Consider the following 20,752-nt stretch of genomic DNA (forward strand, 5'->3'; position numbering starts at 1 on the left):
ACCCAATTCTAAAATGAGCATAGATCTGAAGATACATTTCTCTAAAGAAGATAAAGAAACACATGAAAAGAGACTCAACATTAGTCAACAGGAAAATGCAAATCAAAACCGCCATGAGATAGCACTTCATACCCTCTAAGAGACCTATAAGCAAAGAGACAAATAATAACAAGTGTCTGGGAAGATGTAGAGAAACTGAAACCCTTACAGATTGTTGGTGAAAATATAAAATGCTGCAGACACTTTTTCAAAAGTCTGGCAGTTCCTCAAAAGGTTAAACACAGAATTACCATTGACCCAGCAATTCCACTTGTAGGTATAAACCCAGAGAAATGAAAACATACGTCCACACAATAACTTACACATCAAGTGTTCTTAACAGCATTATTTATAATACACTAAAGGCAAATATACTAACCATTAAACTGTACACTTTAAATGGGCAAATTCTATGGTGAATTATCTCAACAGAACTGTTATTTTAAAAAGCATTGAACAATATTTATGGTATAGTATGCATATATTTTTGTTCTTTTGAAAGCAATATATATGCGTACACGTGTGTGTGTGTATGTGTGTGCGTGTATGTATATCTGTCTATGTATATACACACACCTTGTTTAGATGCTTACATGTATGAAACATTTCTGGAAGTCTACAACAAAAACTGTTAACAGTAGTTTGCCATCAGAAATGGGATTGGGGGACTGGGAATCAAAGAAGGAGGGAATTTCTAAAATTTCTGCCTTTTCGGTACTGTCTTATTTTTTGCCACATGCATGTACACTTAAAAGAAATATTTGCTTGAGTATTCATGTATAAACACAGACACACAGAAAAAAATATATACAAAGAGAAAATTTCATCAAGTAAATAAAACAAAATGGTAATAATTACTGAAACTAGATGGTGGATTTATGGGTATTTATTTTATAGCTCATTCTACTTTTTGTATGTTTTAACTTTTTAATAGTTAAAATAACTTTAACGACTGAATATTTCATTTGAAATGCTTATGAAATTTCTTGTGTCAAGTAGCTGCGTAACTTTCAAGGGAACAATAAAATTTACCTCTTTGAATTTCCACTTCTTCTCCTTTGGCTATAAACAAACTAGGAAACTCCTGATGAGTACCAAAACTGCTGGTCTCAAAAATCTTCTTCATATTTGGCTTAGGCTTGGCAAATATACTCGTTCTCAAATTATCAGTCACTTCAGAAGTTGTAGTCCTAGAAAGAGATGGGAAGAGAGAGAAATTGATCAACTGTGTAAGAACTCTCTCACACTGAGACATTCTACCTTGAATTGACACAGTTACATGCCACCTTCTCAGGTGCCACGTAAGTGTCATTTCTCAAAGCTAAAATTATGCGGTAGTAACTTACCCAAAACTCTTGAGAAGGGAAAAGAATTTGGACTATGTCTGTCAAACAGGAACTATATTTACATAAAACTATTTCATTAAAGCTCCAAACATGCATTGTGGTAATTTTAATATGCAAACCATTAAACTAAAATCAAAATCACCAATCCTTACTTTAAAGAATAAAAAATTACCACTGCTCACTTTATATTTATACAAATGTTACTCAAAGCTGTTAGCCAAACTGATGGCTGGTTTATGTATATTTATTAATTGAACACTATAATTCTTTTGTAAAATTCAAAAAATAATAGTAGTTTGATAAAGCAAAATAAACCTGGATGACACAGCATTCTCCTTTACTTCCTCCATTAAACCAACTTCTTCTTTAGTACTTTGTTCCTCCAATACAATCTTGTTTTCTTCTAATGATGGAGATGTACTATGGACAGGTGAAGAAGGTTCCTGACATTCCTGAACAGTTTTGTAGTTTATATTATCTGGGCTAAAAGGAATATGACTTTGATCCTCTGAATGAATATCAGGAAGTACACATACTCCTACTGCAAAAAAAAAGCAGAAAATTAAAATTGACCCAATACAAATAAATGTCCAAGTAAAATAAACCCTTCAACGTTCAGTAATTATTAAATACTATATTATTTTTAAAGTTTGCTCTTCTAGTCTCCAAGTTTAAATTTATGATCTCATATTTCATGTCAGAGATTTGACCTAAGTTTAATAATTCTTACAGACTGAAATTTTTTTGTTATAAGTAAAAATAAATATTTTTGTTGCTTTCAGTAACTATATAACCTCAGCTGAATTTCAAGATAGGATTATCTTGATTTACAATTTCTTAAAACCTGTATTTTATGTTCTAGACATTTGTGACAGGCTCCAATGCAATACTCTGCCATTGAAAAAGGAGCCCTTCAGGGAACACAAATCAGAGACTTTTCTGATAAATATATAGTTACGGGTCTAAAATTCTGACACCTAATATAAATGGCAGGCTACTCATTAGCAATTAAAATAATTAACAGGATCATAATTAACATAATTATTCATTTAATGTACTTAAAGTAGAAGATATTTAAAGAGAAGAAGACAGTAAAGTCTTCTCTATATCAATCTAAAATACTAAAAATCTGGGTTGACGTATTTTTTGGCTCAATCCAAACTAACAGAATAGTCTAAAGCATCTCAGTGACTGCAACTGTCCCTTCACACTACATGTGACTGTCAAGTAACTGTGAAGACTATCCAAAGCAGCAGCTCCTTTACTAAAGAAACACGTAGAAAGTGATCAGTGATCAATGAGCTCAGTTAACCAATGATGTTTATGATGATAAAGGTAAAGGATTCACTAGATTAATTATTCCACGAATACAAATTCTTAATAAACCAAGTGCACTATCTGGAAATGGTGGCCATGACATTTAGAGGCCAAGTAAGTAGGATAGATCAATGCACACATATTACCTTTTCTGGAAAAACAACAAAGTGATGCCAATTTCAAATATAAAAGGCAGGTATTCACTTATTACTCAAATATGGACATAATTACTTAAAAGTTGGATTTCAAAGGTTTCTCTTTTTTGTAGGACTTATATTTTATTCTTACCATGACTCTGTTCTGTATTTATCTCTGACTGCAACACCAGATCTCCCATTGTCAGTAAAGTTATGGCAGCTTCGGTGCTTCCATCATTGGTACCTTGTGAGAAAATACCAATATTAAAATAGAAGAATGAACCTAGAAATTTAACTTTGTCTGCTTAGAAAATAATTCTGAAACTAACACAACATTATAAATCAACTATACCTCAGTTTAAAAAAAATTAAAATGGGGGTGTATAGCTCAGTGGCAGAGTGCAGTGCTTAGCAAGCACAGGTCCTGGATTCAATTCCTGTACCTCCATTAAAAAAAACAATAATAACAAAAAATAAATAAACCTAATTACCTCAAAAATTTTTAATTAATTAATTTTAAAAATTAAAATTAAAAAATAATTTTAATTCAGATGTTTGTCCTCTAGTAACAAATTTCAAAACACTCAGTGCCATTAATCCCTTCCTAGGGTATTATTTTGTTCAACTTATATACTACAAACAAAGAAAGCATCAAGTGTTGACATTTACTCATTAAAATGCCTCCCAACCCTTAAATAATTTAGTTTCTTCAAAGGAAATATCACACCTCTGCATACCAGAGGAAAATGAATACTCCTTTATCAAACATTTAATCACTCTCTACAGTAGCCTTGCAAGAACCCAAATTTCCCCTCAAGATAACATTCAGCTGCTGGATCTTTCCATTCAACTCTCCAGCAAACCAACTCATTTACTACCACCACTACTAAATTAAATCACTGTGCTAGTTGTTGTTAACCAAGTATTTTTAGCAGTCTTCTTATTAACAGTTAGTTACCTGTTTCATCTTGGATATGTTCACCTGTGGTCATATCCTAAAAGAGGAAAAGAAAAGTAATATCTTCATGTATTTTCCCAAATAGATGTTCTGAATCTCAAGAAGCCCTGCATTTTACAGGTCTTTCAATGCTTTTGATTACAATGGACTAGAAACTTTTTCTTCCCTAACTTGTATTTATTCATAAAATTTATATAATTATTCATAAAATTTCATAAACAAGAACAGATACAATTTAAAAGCTAAATTCTTTCATCTCTCGCTCTTTATTTTACCTTTTCCTTGTATTTCAGGAAAATTTTAACTGATCATATTGCAGAGTGCATCTGCCTTTCTTTTTCGTGATCCTTCAACTTTAGTCATATCTGCTACTAATTTTGACACAATGGAAACTAAGATCTGAAGAATATCACAAAATTTTTATGCTACTAGGTGGCTTAAAACTTAAACGAATTTTAATTAAGAAGTTACAAGATCTATATCCAGTATGACAGCATGCGGAGCTCTGCTGACCCTCTCCCCAGTGAAACTGGTAAAGTTTATTTTAAAATAACCATTTAAAGCCTCTGGAGATGGTCCAAAGGGCATAAGATGAATATCTATTCAATCAAACTGAAGAAAATTTGGTGACAAAGGCAAAAAGTCTATGATATTTAAGCTAAAACTGCTTCCTCCGTGCTTTCAGCTCAGGGAGGTAGAGACTCCACCTCAGACTGCTGCAGCCAAGAAAACAGGGCCCCTTCTCTCCCTGCAGGGCCTAGCTGGAGGGCTTTCTTCGTAGGAGGAGCATGACTTCAGCTCCTGATAACACAAGAATCTAGTGTCAGATTCATAATAGATAACAGCCCACTATCTATTATAAATACGGACAAAAATCCTCAATAAATAATAGCACACTGAATCTAACAACATATAAAAACTATATGCCATTACCAAGTAGAATTTATCCCAGGGATGCAATTTTTGGTTTAACATTCAAAATCCAATCGATGAAATAAATACATCATATCAACACAATAAAAAACAAATATCACACAATCATCTCAAGAGATACAGAAAAAGCATACAACAAATTCCAATACTCTTTCATGATGAAAACACTCAAACAAACTAGGAATAGAATGAAACTTCTTCAATTTGAAAAAAGGTGTCTGTGAAAAAACCACATTAAACTTAATGGTGAAAGATTGGATGCTTTCTGCTATTTTTATTCAACATTGTGCTGAAAAGTTCTAGCCAGGGTAATTAGGTAAGCAAAAGAAATAAAAGACATCCAGACTAAAAGTGTGGTAAATTGAATTGTGTCCTCTAGAAATATACGTTGAAGTCTTAACCCCTGATACCATGAATGTGGCCTTATTTGGAAATAGGGTCTTCCTAGATGTAATCAAGTTAAGATGAGGTCACAAGGATTAGGGTTAGCCCTAATCCAGTAAGACTTCTTATAAGTGTCCTTATAAGAAGAGAAGAAACACACACACAAACAGGGAGAACATCATGTGGCAATGGAGGCAGAGACTGGAATCGTGCTGCCACAAGCCAAGGAATGACAGACTGCCAGCAAATGCCAGAAGGTAGGAGAAAGGCCTAGGATGATTTCTACCTCAGAGCTACCAAAAGGAACCAGCAGCAGAAGCACTTTCATTTTGGAATTCTAGCCTCTAGGACTATGAGAGAATAACTTTCTGTGGTTTTAAGCTACCCAGTTCATGGTACTTTGTTACAGCAGCCCTGGGGAAGAAAAATAGATGAAAAACTACTCATGTATGCCATGATCTTGTATGTAGAAAAAAATCCTAAGGATTCCACTAAAAACTATTAGAATTAATAATTGAACTCAGCCAAGTAGTAGAATACAAGGCCAATATACAAAAACCAGCTGTATTTTCATACACTTGCAATAAACAATTCAAAAACCAAATTAAGGACCAACTCCATTCGCAACAGCATCAAAGATAACAACATACTTGAAAATGAAGATAAGAAAGTGCAAAGCTCAAACTCTGAAAACTACAAAACATTGCTGAAAGAAATCAAAGAAGAGCTAAGTAAATGGAAGTATGTTCATGGACTAGAAGACAACACTGTTAAGATAGCAACACCTGCTCCTCTAACTGATCTACAGATTCAATGCATCCCAACCAGAATTAAAGCTGATGTCTTCTCTGTAAAAACTGACAAGCTGATTCTAAAATTCATATGAATTGCAAGGGACCCACGATAGCCAAAACAATCTTGAAAACAGAATAAGGCAGGATGACTTACACTTCCCAATTCCAAAACTTATTACAAAGTAACAGTAATCAACAGAGCCTCACCAGCATAAAGATAGACAAATAAATCGAGAAGAGAGTCCAAACATCTACAGCTAACTAATTTTCAACAAGAATACAAGACCATTCAATAGGGAAAGAATAGTTTTTTCAAAGAAATGGTGCAACAACTGGATAGTCATATGCAAAAGAATGAAGAAGGACTCTAACCTTACACCATACAAAAAAATTTACTCAAAATGGAATAGAGGCAAATGTAAAACAGGAGTAAATCTTCAGGACTTAGCTTTGGGAAGGAATTCTTAGATATGACAACAAAAGCATGAGCAACAAAAGAAAAAAATAAATGAAGTCCAATTTACCTACTTTGTGCTCTAAATGAAATCAAGAAAGTGAAAAGACAACTCACAGAATGAAAGAAAACATCTGAAGATCATATATCTGATTCCAAACTTGTATCCAGAATATATAAAAAATTCTTCCAACGTAATAAAAAATAGACAAATAGATCGCATTTTTTTTAAATGGGCTAAGGCTCTGAAGAGGCTTTTTTCCAAAGGTGATATAAAAATGGCCAATAAAAGCACAAGAAAAGATGGTCAACATCACTATTCATTAGTAATGCAAATTAAAACCATAGTAAGGTACCATAGTGAGCCATACATACTAGGATGGCTAGATCCAAGAAGTCAAATAACACATGTTGGTAAGGATGTGAAGAAATTAGAACCCTCATACACTGCTGGTGGGAATATAAAATGGTGCAGCAGCTTTGGAAAACAGTTTGCTAGTTCCTCATATGATTAAACATAGTGTTACCATATGACACAGCAATTCACTCCTAGGAATGTACCCAAGAGAAATGAAAACATATGTCCATAAAGAAACTTGTACACGAATATTTACAGCAGTATTATTTATAATGGTCAAAAGATGGAAACAACCTAAATGTCCATGAAAAGATCAATGAACAAAATGTAGTACATGGCATATTATTTGACTTGACCACAAAAAGGAATGAAATACTGACACATGCTACCACATGAATGAACCTTGAAAACACTAGACTAAGTGAAAGAAACCAGACATAAAAGACCATACTGCACATAAATGTCCAGTTGAGACAAATCTATAGAGATAGAAAGTTGATCACTGGTTGTCTAGACCTGAGAAAGTTGGAAGGAACTGCAACTACCAATGGGCATAAGATTTCTTTCTGAGGTGATAAAAATGTACTAGAATTGACTCTGATGTTTGCATATGTCTGTAAAAAATACTAAAAAACACTGAATTATACACTTTAAGTGGTTGAAGTGAATGGTATGTGAACTGTATCTTAATAAAGTTGTTTAAGAAATTATAAGTCTTCATTTATAAAATCAAAGTAAATACCAACCAAATAAGGAAGAGTCCCAAACAGAATGCAACTAAATATATTTTAAGTAATTTATATTTAGTATATATTTAGTGCATCAGAATTTTAACATAAGTCTATGAGGATATTAACAGCTATCCTGACACGCAAAAAAAATCTATGCTTTTCAAGTCAAATATAAAATCTATGGGTTGTTCACTAATTTCTACTATTCATACTTACAGCTTCTAGAAATTTATCATACTAGCTATGAGCTGCTTGTAAACCTAAAGCTTTCAAAATAAACTTTAAGTCTTTTGAACATAAACAAAAAATTGAAGACAAAATATATTAAAATGGATGCTTACAACTGATAATGCATTCACATTTTCTTCTTGTTTCATTTCCTGAGTAGTCACATCTGTGTTTGAAAGCTGATGTTCAACAACAGCTATGCATGCTACATCTGGGACATTCACGGTTATTTCAAGCTGTCAAAACAAAAAGTTTCATTATTTCACTTTGGCATAATACCAGAGCAAAACAAAAACCAATCATAAACTGAAATATTAAACTGAAGAAATAATTCATATTTATACACAATTAAAAGATAATCTCCTCGATTATAAACAAGGCAGTGTGGCTCCTATTCCCTTCCTAACAGAGACAACTAAGTATAAAAGACTGTGATTCAGTAGTAGCTGAGTAAAGTTTGAAAATCCATCTTTGAGACATTTATTATAGTAACACCTCTGTGCTCTGTGCCTATTTTATCTCTTTTGGGGGAGAGGGGGCATGTAATTAGGTTTTATTTATTTACTTATTTTGACGGAGGTACTGGGGATTGAACCCAGGACCTTGTACATGCTAAGCACGCATTCTACCGCTGAGTTATACCCTCCTGTTCTGTGTCTGTTTTCTCAGATGCAATTAGAGAAAAAGCTCTGCTAATATCCTATAAGCCTGGGATGAATTTAAACGTTTAAATGATTTAAAAAGACAAAATATTTTCTGAAAAGCTGGGATTAGGTGGATAATGGGAATATTCTAGGTAATTGAAAGGTGGTTCTGTAAGTACTACACAGCTTCAAAGCTTTAATTTTTTAAACTTGTATCGAGATTTAATTTACATCCCATACAATTCATCCATTAAAATTGTATAACTCAATGTTTTTTGGAATAAGCACAGATATACACAACCATCACCACAGTTACTTTTATAACATTTTCATCACTTCAGAAAAGAAACCCCATACCCACTTCTTTAATCCCTCATCTCCAAATTCCTAAGCAACCACTAATGTACTTTCTGCCTCTATAGATTTTCCTATTTTAGACATTTCATATGAATGGAATCACATACTAGTGATTTTTTGGTTTCTTTCACTTAGCATAATGTTTTCAAGGTTTCAAGGTTCATAGTGAAGTATATATCAATATTTTAGACCCCTGGATGATTTAACAATATGCCATTGTATTTCAATGCTTTTTAAACGAACATTTCCTAACATATAAACAAATTTCCCTGCCTTAGTAAATTGGCTATTAGGAATATAATTTAACCTTTCCTTGCTCAATTATTATGATTAATGCTATTTAAGAAAGCATTTGGTATTAATTCAGGGATACATCCTGGAACCTGATTTTCAGAACTTAATTTCTGACATTTGTTTTTCCTAGCAGTCTGCCTTTTATCCAAAGAAATTTTTAAAATACAAAATACATAACTAAATTAATTTTCATGTAGTAATCAGCTGTCCTTGAACAAAATTAACTGTCCTTTTACATTCTTTTGGTTTCAACTAAAATTTAAATTCACTATCTTTACTTTAAATTTTAATTATAAGAAACAACCTCATTTTGTGTCACTATAATTTAGCTTCAACCATTCCAACTTAACTGTATAACATCCAGTATATTATTAACAATAAATAAATATAGGTTTGGAATTCCATTCATAAATGTGAACTTACAGACTCTACAATCCATTAATTCTGGGTTAACTTAATATTACTTGAAATGTTTCATATTTCTTACTTCTTTCTGATTCTGTTTCAAATGATTCAGACAGATACTATCATGAATACAAAACAGATGCAGATATAACTCTATCAGCCAATTAAGTTACTGAAAACGGAGGCAGAACAGAGAACTTTGAAGTTAAAAAGCTAGAAAACTAGACCAAGAGGCAAAAGAGTAAGGAGCTTTCACAATAAAGTAAGTTGAAGTAATATAATACGGTCCTCTACTTCATATCCATTAGGATGGCTCTTAACAAAAAAAAACAGAAAACAGAAAAAACAAGTGTTGGTGAGGTTGTGGAAAAATCAGAATCCTTGTACACTATTGATGAGAATGTAAAATGATGCAGCTGCTATGGAAAACAGCATGGTAGTTGCTCAAAAAATTAAAAATAGATTTACAATTTACCATATGACCCAGCAATACCACTTCTACAACTGACAGACAGCAGGGATTAGAAGAGATATTTGTACATCCATGTTCATAGCAGCATTCTAATAGCCAAAAGGCAGAAGCAATTCAACTGTCCAATGACAGATGAATAAATAAAAAGTGGTACTATATATACAGAATGGAATACTATTTGGCCTTTAAAAAGAACATCCTGACATATGCTACAATATATATGAACTTTGAAAACATTATGCTAAGTGAAACAAGCCAGTTACAAAAAAGACAAATACTGTATGATTCTACTTATATGAGGTACCTAGAGTAAGTGGCTGCCATAGGCTAGAGAGGAGGGAATAATGTGGAATTATTATTTAACAGATACAGAGTTTTAGTTTCTAAGATGGAAAAAGTTCTATAGATAGATGCACTTAATGCCACTGAACTGCGTGCTTAAAAATAGCTAAGATGGTAAATTTTATGTTATATATATTTTACCACAATTAAAAAAAAAAAAGATCCAGCCTCAGCTGTAAAGGACATTTGTATCATAATTCATTTGTATCACTTAAAATGATGTCATAATTTTAAAGTAATACATTAAAAAAAAAAGAAATACGTTCCTTTACCTTATCTACCAACCAGAGCTCACTCAGCCTGAGCCTATCACAAAGGCTATTATTAATAGAAAACATCTGCCAAGTTGTGTGTGTGTGCATTTTTTTTTAAATTAACCAGAAAGTAGACTAAGCAGCCTCCAGATACAAGTGAAATCAGATTTCTATCAGTATTGTTATGAACACCTTGTGCTGGGCCCTGGGCTGTAGGAGCTGAGGAAACACAAGAGATAACACAAGCCTACTTCTACTGATTCCTTAGGCTATCCATCAAGCCTCAATCAAATCACTTTAATAATATTCAAATCCTAATAATCACTAAGAGAAGAAATAACAATCCCCTAAAAGAAAAGAACAAATACGATAAAAGTTCTAAGGATTCAAAACTCACACTACCTCTTCCATGGTTTCCTCAATTTGAGCAGAAACAGGTTCAGGAGATCTGAGACCAACAGGAACAAACACTGGAGCTTTGTTTAATTCTTCTGGAGCAAGATGATAGTTTTCTTCTTCATAGTCAGACTCAAAGTCTTCAGCATCATCTTCGTCTTCTTCCTGGGAAGCCCGAAGAGTCACCAGCACAGCCTTGGAAGCTCTAGGTTCCTTCTTAGAGGTCTTACTCCAAATTCGTTTTGACCCACGCCCTTTGGGGACATTTGGTTTCATTTTTCGACGCACTCTCCTTTCACTACGCTCTATCTCACATTCAGAGGCAGAAGAGAGAGCTGTTCTTCGATTTGAAGCAATTTTAGAGTAATTTGATTCTTTGAACTGCTGTGGACAGCTGGATGTTTAATCAAAATAATAATATAATCATTACATGCACAAGGATAATTTTAATGAAAACCCAACTTTTAGAGTGAGATCCCAATTCAAAACATAAATATAAAATGCCCACCACCCATAATGTCAAAAACTTATGCTGTGAAAAGAAGAAAGGAATTTACTGTTAATACTATTGTTTTTCATTCAGAGGTCTTAGTTATCTACTTACAAATTTTTCTAAGTTTTCAACTCTGGGCCATTTTTTCCCTTGCTATTTAAATGGCGATGAAATATGAGACTGGAAATTATTAGAAGAAAAAGCGATAAAGAACACTGGACCAGTGAGTTCAGAATATGAGATCAAAAAGTGATAGCAGTTTATCCTATTGGGTAAACCAATCAGGTTAAAAGAAAAAAGAAGTGGGAAATCTATTAGAACAATGTTTTTAGCACTTAGGCTCCCTTCCACTTTCCCTGAAAACTGTTTAGTAAAAGAGTACCCTTCACCCGTGTTTGCAACTCCATTCGAAATAGTGCCCTAGTTACTTAGGCAATACATACTACTTTTTGGTCAGACTTCTGTTCATGTCTAATATACTCAACACCCAGAAATTTAAAACATAGGAAAGAAGAATCTTCCTGAGAAGATTAGGGAAAAATGTAAATTTTAGTAAATAAAAATCAAAAATCTGGGAAAGAAACAGATGTGTCAATTTAAAAAAATCTACACTTCTGTTAACAAACCAGCTTTTTACTCCATCAATAAGTTAGAGTAGGACATCCATAAAGAACAAGTTATTTTTATTTCCTATTCTGAAAGTATTTGGTAAGTAAAACTTTACCTTGTTGGTTTACTGAAACACTGCTCTTCAACAACTGAACACACAGAATTATCCCCTACAGTTTTTTTTGCAACACTTCCTGATGGTCCAACTTCTGATTGAGCATCTTTTTTTGCCAAACCAGTCTCCTTGGAACCTACACAATCTTTTCTTGCTGAAACCTCCAGAGATGTCAGAAATTCAGCCTTTTCCTTAAATTTAAGAAGAAACAGCTAATATTACCATGGAAACAATCTGTATGGTAATTTGGTTTGGTAGCTTGGCCTAAAGCTCTGAGCTTACATACATATACACAACTGACTGGTTTCTAAATTTTTATAATATTGGGAAGTCAATCAATTTTCATGAAAGTAGTTATTGTACAAATGGCAAAACTGTATTTTTTTAATGTTCTCCTTTATGATACTGATAAACAGAGCGCACTGACAGAAATTACTTTTTGTCAGGGGTAAGGGTGTAGCTCAGTGGTAGAGTGCATGCAAAGCATACGCGAGGTCCTGGGTTTAAGCTCCAGTACCTCTGTTATTTTTTTAATTTTTTAAAAAATTAATTGAATTAAAATTTTTTTTTAAGTTGGGGGGTGGGTATAGCTCAGTGGTAGAGCTCATGCTCAGCATGCATGAGGTCCTGGGTTCAATCCACAGTACCACCATTAAAAAACAAACAAAAAGCCAAACAACTCCCCTCTTCCAAAAAAAGGAGAAATTACTTTTTTTCTAACTTACTTTTTGAAGGAGATGTGTGTCAGATTCTCTATGCTGCAGCAAATTATCTTCTGGCTTTCTTGCCTGAATCTGATCTTCTCTGTCTTTTTCTATGCCTGGTTCCTCTTTCTTACCATGTGCTCTTCCCAAATTTGGCTTAGCCTTTTGGAATTGCCTTCTTATCATTTGTGGTGGACTAGGAACACATGTTTTATGTTCATGTCTAGAATGAAATACAAATCATGTTGAAGAACCAAAATCAGAATTCCTGTTGATATAACTTGTTAAACAATTCTGGGCACAAACCAATTCTATGTTCAAAGGACTATATATAGATAGGTAATAAAACTAAGCATATAAAATGAAACCACACATGCTGATATGAAAGAAAGAACATAAAAGCGTTTATAACTTCCCTTTTCTATATAGCCTGGGGAATAGTTTCACAATAATATTAATCTTTTTTCTTTCACTCATTGATTTTGATGTGTGGTTTGCTACTTTGAGTACATTTTAGATAAATAACTAGATACAAAACAAAAATGCAGTTGAAGATAGACCTCATAATGGCACTTTAAACAAATGCCTTCAACTGGGCTCTGAAGCGTGAACAAATATACAATGGTCACAACAACCTTGGTCCTTCTGGTTCAAGAGCAGGCTTGAAAGCCAGAGTCTATTCTCCCACCACATGCCTGTCAGCTCATAGAAAAGGGTATACCGACAGCCCGTGTCATAAAGATCTCAACATAACCCATTTGTATCTGCAAAATCAGAGAAAAACAAGGTTTTAACATTCAATACAGTAGCCATAGCTCCCAAGGCAACTCAAGCAGCTGTCTCAAGGTTTTCTGGGAAATACTGAGTAACTGGCAAGGATCTGAATTAGGAAGTTTAAAACTAATATAAATCTAGATATTTATATATAACTGAGTATGTAAGTATCTATCATGAGTTCTCTGAAAGATTTGTGTTAAAGACTAATCATAAGTAATTTTTCTAATAAATTACCTAGAAGAGAATGTAATTAGTTACATTTCCAAATGTTTCAACCCCGCTAAGTTCTTCCAGAGTGAAACATCAAGGAAGTTCACAGGAAGTTATAACAAGGTGATGATGCTGGTTAATACATTCCAGTGTAGGCTAATGTACTTGGGAAAACAAGTTATATTTAACTTCAATATAAGCTACTTACAAACAAGTGTGATTCTACAAAGGTACTTAAGAATAAAACATACTGGGTGGTAGAGTGCATGCTTAGCATGCACAAGCTCCTGGGTTCAATCCCCAGTACCCTCATTAAATAAATAAAATTTTAAAAAAAAGCAGGGACCCCCTCCCAAAAAATAAAAAATTAAAAAAATGGAAAAGAATACTATATTAAAAAAAAGAATAAAATAATACTATATATATATATATAAGCTCAATGTACTACTGAGGTTTCTATATAGGAAATCTTGAAAGTTAAATCTCGCTTATTAAAAAATAAAATTGCTTGGAACAACTGTAAGAATTTGCTAGTCTGAAAGTCGTAAAATCCTGAAAATTTCAGTTTAAAAGCTAAATTGCCAATGTTACTTTGAGCAAGCTATTTATGTCCCCTAGATCTATTTAGACAATTATAAATGAGGGCCTTAGAAAGGCTGACCTCAAAGGTCATCAGTCTTAAAGGCTCGTTTAGAGTAAAAATCAAAATCCTTACAATGGTGCTACATAATCTGCACTTCTGCCTACTCAGCCTTTTCTTTTCATGTATCAACACTTTTCCTCTTTCTGTTTCACACTGGTCCCCTCTGCTGTTCCTCAAACATGCCAGACATGCTTTTGCCTTAAGTCCTTTTCAGCTGCTGTTCCCTCTTCCCCTAGACATCCCTTGACTTGCTCCTTCACTTCTTTTAGGTATTCTCTCCAATGAGACCCTTTCAAGGAAGCATTCTCTGATCTCTCTGCTAATTAAAATTAAATTTAAAGACTGATATTTGTCTTAAAATAAAAACAATATGAAAAGACTTTTTCAAGACACCTATACATACACAAAGGGAAACAAAAGAAACAACAGAAGTTCATGCTAAAATAATAAACTTCATAAATAAACGCAGACTGTTTAAAGTTATGCAAAATCAATAGCACCACTTGTTCAGATAGATGACATAATGCCCAAATTCTATTCACAGAGGATGAAAAAAGGATACAATTAACATCTCTTTTGCATTTCCCCACAACCAAATTAATTCTATGTAATTAAAGGAAGGTGGAATATTCAAAGTCAACTTGTAAATGCTAAAGACATTCTAGAGGAAAATCAATAAATACTTCACTGAAACATGTCCTAGTTACAAAGACAGTGTAGTAAATTAAAATTAGATGGACCACAGACTGTATCCAGAAAGGGAAAGATTTTTAAAATTTTCCTTACACACTAAAAAGAAGAAACTAACACATTCTAATTTAGTATCAGTAATAATAAAGCAGATTGTAAGCTTAATAAATAAAAGTTGTGCTAAAATATCTTCAAGCTTCCAGCGTCCCATTTAAAAGATACTATTCTTACAATTTAGCATGGGACACAACTCTAAAATACAGCACATAGGAAGTACTTTACATCACTTCCCATTTATGAATTTTATCAATAGGTTATACATTTCTAAAGATACAAAGAACTTAAGAAGCTCTACTATACTAGTTTTAAAAGAATAATGAGGATGCTTGCCAAACTTCTCAGAGAAATTATAAATTAAGAGAACATCAGTCAAAAAATTATAACAATAATAATAATGACACAAATGAACTAATTATTATTTTGATTTCTTGAGTACCTGTAAGCACATTTGACTGCCCTTTATGATTAGATTACCGTATTCTGTTGATTCTTATTTTGTAGTTGGCTTTATTCCTTCGATAACTATGTAAGTTTAAAAAGCTAAAGATCTAATCAGTTATTAGAAACAATAGTTAGTACATATATGTAAACTAAAAAAAGTGCAGTATACTGTATATATGAATTTACATGCAATATAATCTGTATGAACAGTCGAACTGTAGTAATTCTACCTAATAAAACTGGAAAAGAGGGAAAAAAAAGAGAATATCAGTCATGCAATTATTACAGTATAAGAAGAAACAGATTTAAAATATTCCACATTCATATTTTATCCTTTCATAAAACTTATTAAATGTGAAATTATATAAAATCAATTATTCAAATATCCAAACTTTATCTTTGAAAAGTTTTATACTTTTCTTATTAAAAGCAAACAAACTCACCTCTGACAATGAGTGTGTATATGTCCATGAATGACTGAAAAATTGTGCTGAACACTGGAATTTGACACAACATTGTAAAATGATTATAAATCAATAAAAAATGTTAAAAAAAAAAAAAGCAAACTCACCTCATCTTTTCATCTAAAACTTTTATTCTGTCAACAGGAAGGTTTTCTAAAGGAACCACGTGACTCTGGTTTTCATACATTCTGCCTTCTGAAACTTCGGAGGATAAAATTTCAATTTCAGTTGCAATTTGAGAATTTGGCTGAAACGACAAACCTATATTAGTCTTTTTGTTTTGTTTTGTTTTGTTTTGTTTTGTTTTGTTTTTTACAATGGAACATACCTCTTAAAATATATCAATCATTAAGAAAGGTATTTAGTTTTTTTAAAATGAAGTCTCAAATTTGAGTTATGTAATGTTCAAGTTTTGCTGCCCAAAACAAAATTGCCTAATTCAGAGAGAAAGTTTCAAAGATTATTGCAGCAATATGTTTTTATAATGATTTAAAAACTGTAACAGCTATCTGTTGTGAATCCCCTCAAAAAAGTTCAATGCTTGTAGAACGGATAAACAAGATTACACTGTATAGCACAGGGAAATATACACAAAATGTTATGATAAATCACAGAGAAAAAAATGTGACAATGAGTGTGTATATGTCCATGAATGACTGAAAAATTGTGCTGAACACTGGAATTTGACACAACACTGTAAAATGGTTATAAATCAATAAAAAATGTTAAAAAAAAAAAGTTCAATGCGTTTTTTTTTAAAAAGAATACTTGGGAGGAGGATTTCAAATAAAGATTACAATCATTTTAATTTAAATATAGATTTTCCCTTGGTAAAGAAAGAGAGAAAAATAAGAGCTGTTAAAACAGGCATTAAACTACTTAGATTTGCTTCTAATATCAAAAGATTCATCAATAAGAGATTGGTTAAACTGTCATTCAGAACAGCAGAATGTTATGTAGCAGTTAAAAATGATGTAACTCCAAAAATACTTCTTTACGTGGAAAGCCTCTTAATATAATAAGTTAAAAACAGTTAAATCATAAAGTAATATGTATACAATGATTTTATTATTTAAATTTACACAGGTACACACACATACATGCATGGAGATGTATCCAGTAGGATATGTCAAAAATTTCTCAGTAGTTATCTCAGAGTGATGAGACTCGGGATAGTTATTATATTATTTTGAATTGACTGAACATTTTCACAATGAATAGTCAGTTCATTAGTTAGGGGGAGAAAAACAGTCTATCTTCATTAAAAAGAAAAAATCCACAATGGTAAATCTGAAACAAAACTGGACATGTTATGTACTCATTGAGTAAATATTAGATGCCTATATTCTAAGTCAAGTCTGAGCTACCATTTGATATTTTAATTTGCATTTAAAGGCTTGATTTAATTACACAGCAGTAACTCACCAGAGTTAGAAATTTCTTTTTAGTTTCATCTTTTTGTAATGTTCTTTCTTCTTTAATTGTGTCTTTGGCTTCACATTTTTCTATTATTTGCTTCTGTCCAACCTTTCTTAAGTTTGGTCTTGGTCTCTGAAGTCGGCCCCTTACTGGTCGAGCAGTTTGGATAACACTTTCCTTCATTTCTTGTTGGAAAGTGTTTTTATTCTGAGTCCTAGAAAAGGGGACAGGAAGAAAGAGAGAAAGCTTGACTGTAAAAAAATGAAAACTACTGTAAAAATATAAAATTTGAATCTAATAAACTCTATGTAAAAATATTTTGCACATTAAAGGAAAATTAAGTTACTTTCTGATTATAAGTCTATCTTACATTAAAAAAGTTATTTCCATTCTCAAAAGGTAATGAACTTATATGAGGCACCTACATGTTCAAATTCATAGCAAGAGAAAGCACAATGGTGGCTGCCAGGGACTGGAGGAAGAGGAGAATGGGAAATTATTGTTTAATGAATACAGAGTTTCAGTTTGGGAAGATAAAAATGTTCTAGAGATGGTTGGTGGATTGTGCACAACAATGTGTATGTACTTAATGCCATGGGACTGTACACTTAAAAATGGTTTAAATGGTAAATTTTATGTTTTACATATCTTACTATAATTTTTCAAAGGTAATGAATACATACCTTACATACATATATGCTTAAATATATTGTTCTGTATAAGATCTTAAGCAGTTAACATTGGACATAAGCAGGCAAGTATTAAAATCAATCTGATTTTCTATTTTAGGCAGTCTGCCATAGGAATAAAAGTAAACCAAGTATTCTTGATACTCACTTTTAAAATATGTTAACACATTTTTTTCAAAAATGAAGAAATATTTGAAAGAATTTCCTTATTTAAGATTTTTAAAAAACTACCACTGTTTACCCCATGGAGATAACTAATTTCTTTTCCTGGGCGTGTGTAGACTGAGATTCCTCTTTACGTTCACAAGAACTTGAAGGTGAAAAGTCCTTTTCAGTCTGTAGACATGGTAGTATCACAGCTTCCTCCTGCCTGCAAACTGATTCGTCACTTTCTCTTGATGTCATTAGGGAAGCCACATCCTAGAAGGCAGATAAAAAAAAAATTCATCAAGTTATTTAAAGTATAAGGGAATAGGAACTTTAATAAATTGTTAGAAGAATAAATATAGTCTTTGTAGAGACAACAGGGCAGTATCTATCAAAAATTTTAATTCCCAGCAATTCTACTTCTAGAAATATATCACAAAAACACTCAAATAAATATCTAGAAAATTATATATAAGGATATTTATTATAGCAATAGGCCCCCCCAAAAACTTAAAGAAAAAGAAAAGAAAAACAAAAAATTGAAAACAAGACCAATCAGTAGGGAACTGAATAAATTATAGTATCTGTACTCTTAACAGTACAGTCATTTAAAAGATTAATTTCTATATATTGATCCAAAAAAATGTTCACAATATTGTATTAAGTGAAAAAAATCAGAAGGCAAGCTATGATGCCATTTTTGTAAAGCAATGAAAATACCTGCACACTGTTTCTATAAATAAGTATCTGTACAGAAAAGGTTAGACAGATATATGTAAAACTGCTACAGGATCAACCTGGGAGGGAGAGATGGGCCATTATAAAGGACTCTCATTTTTTAGATGACTTATTTTTTGCAATTTGAAATTTTTATAATCAGTTAAAATAATCAATAAAAAGTTATTTATCTTCTTTAAATATAAGATTAAGAGGAAAAAGTACAAATGTTCAAGCATAGTAAGAACTAAGCTAAGATGTAAAAGAAGAATTTTAATTCAAAAAATACATCTCAAGTTTAGAATACTCAACTTATGAGCATTAACGTTTCATTTCGAGGTTTCTGATGCTGTATCACACATCTTAATCTGTTATAGATCAAGTTAATGTAAGTAAAATAATTTCCTTTAACTCATATCAAGCTTTTAACTTTTTGCCTTCACAACAGAGTGAAATAAAGACGGACTATCATTCTCATTTTCCAGTGAAGAAACTGGTTGCATCACTTGGCTATGGTCAACTATTGAATAAAGGTCAGAACTTGAACTTGAGCCCAGGCCTCTTAAAATCTTTCCCATGACACACTTGCCCATCATCAGAGATCAAGGTTCTCACACAAACCATGTGGAACAATGAGGCACATTAAGTACAGCAATAAAAATATCACACACAGTAAAAATTATATGAGAAAATATTTGCATTATTTCAATTCCAAGTGTTTATTTTAGTAACTATAATAACTAAAACAAATATTCTCGATCTTAAACTCACATGTTGAGAAGGGAGAATATGCGTTTGTTCACTTTTCTGCTGTATCACAACAGTCTCTGTTTTATCAGCTTCAACTTTCTTCCCAGGTGCATATTTTTCTGCTTCTGTAGTCTCTCTCTTTGAAGCTGCTCTTGCTAAGTTTGGTTTTGGTCTTTTGAATCTACTTCTCACAAATGGTCCTGGTTTAACTTCAAATGGCTTCTGTTCTTGAGGAAGAGATTTGCTGTTGGAACAAGGATTATCAAACTTTAGGATGAAACGAAGGGGCAGTGGGAGTGGAATCTTAGGAGAACCTTAGAGACTTGGCAGTAAATATTTAATTCTAATTCTTAACAGGAAAACAAACTGGACTATTTGGTAGATTCTAAAAAACGTGAGTTGTAGAATCCAGGTATAAACCTAGGAATTATAACATCTTTGCACAAAGAAAATACAGGTTTGTCATACTTGTACTGATTTAGGAATATGTGTTACATATAATTTTGTATGTTAGTAATTCTCACAATCTACTGTAGAATGACCTTAAAACTCTCCCAGTCTTGATTTCAAAATTGTAGAATAGATAAACAAGATTACACTGTATAGCACAGGGAAATATACACAAAATGTTATGATAAATCACAGAGAAAAAAATGTGACAATGAGTGTGTATATGTCCATGAATGACTGAAAAATTGTGCTGAACACTGGAATTTGACACAACACTGTAAAATGATTATGAATCAATAAAAAATGTAAAAAAAAAAAAAAAACTATGGACCCCAAGTACAGAAAACAGAACACAGTAGTTATTCCAGGACTCTGGAAGTTCAAGATCAAAGAGTAGAATGGCTAAAACCACAGTGATAGACATAACCATTTGTTCAAGATACCAGGGGACTTCTGGAGTTGATTTCTGGAAGTAGATGTCCACTAAGCATCAGCAAACTTTTGCTTTTCTCCTACTCATTCTTTCAAACA

At 32.5% G+C, this 20,752-nt stretch overlaps 1 protein-coding gene across 3 annotated transcripts in view; it reads right to left on the reverse strand.

Annotated features, from left to right (window-relative positions):
* The window catches only part of BDP1 (BDP1 general transcription factor IIIB subunit), a 69,116-nt gene that overhangs the window by 15,048 nt on the left and 33,316 nt on the right, over positions 1-20,752 (reverse strand). For all 3 annotated transcript variants that reach the window (XM_072958542.1, XM_072958541.1, XM_072958543.1), the window contains 12 exons: positions 19,793-20,015; positions 18,399-18,577; positions 17,475-17,682; positions 16,157-16,296; positions 12,786-12,987; positions 12,061-12,251; positions 10,850-11,237; positions 7,793-7,915; positions 3,798-3,834; positions 2,991-3,083; positions 1,701-1,926; positions 1,072-1,229 (listed from right to left, as the gene is read on the reverse strand). In XM_072958542.1, coding sequence (XP_072814643.1) covers positions 1,072-1,229; positions 1,701-1,926; positions 2,991-3,083; positions 3,798-3,834; positions 7,793-7,915; positions 10,850-11,237; positions 12,061-12,251; positions 12,786-12,987; positions 16,157-16,296; positions 17,475-17,682; positions 18,399-18,577; positions 19,793-20,015 — 2,168 coding nt within the window. The remainder of the gene's footprint in view (positions 1-1,071; positions 1,230-1,700; positions 1,927-2,990; positions 3,084-3,797; positions 3,835-7,792; positions 7,916-10,849; positions 11,238-12,060; positions 12,252-12,785; positions 12,988-16,156; positions 16,297-17,474; positions 17,683-18,398; positions 18,578-19,792; positions 20,016-20,752) is intronic.

This window comes from Vicugna pacos, chromosome 3 (genome assembly GCF_048564905.1).
Source record: "Vicugna pacos chromosome 3, VicPac4, whole genome shotgun sequence".
Classification (NCBI taxonomy): Eukaryota; Metazoa; Chordata; class Mammalia; order Artiodactyla; family Camelidae; genus Vicugna; species Vicugna pacos.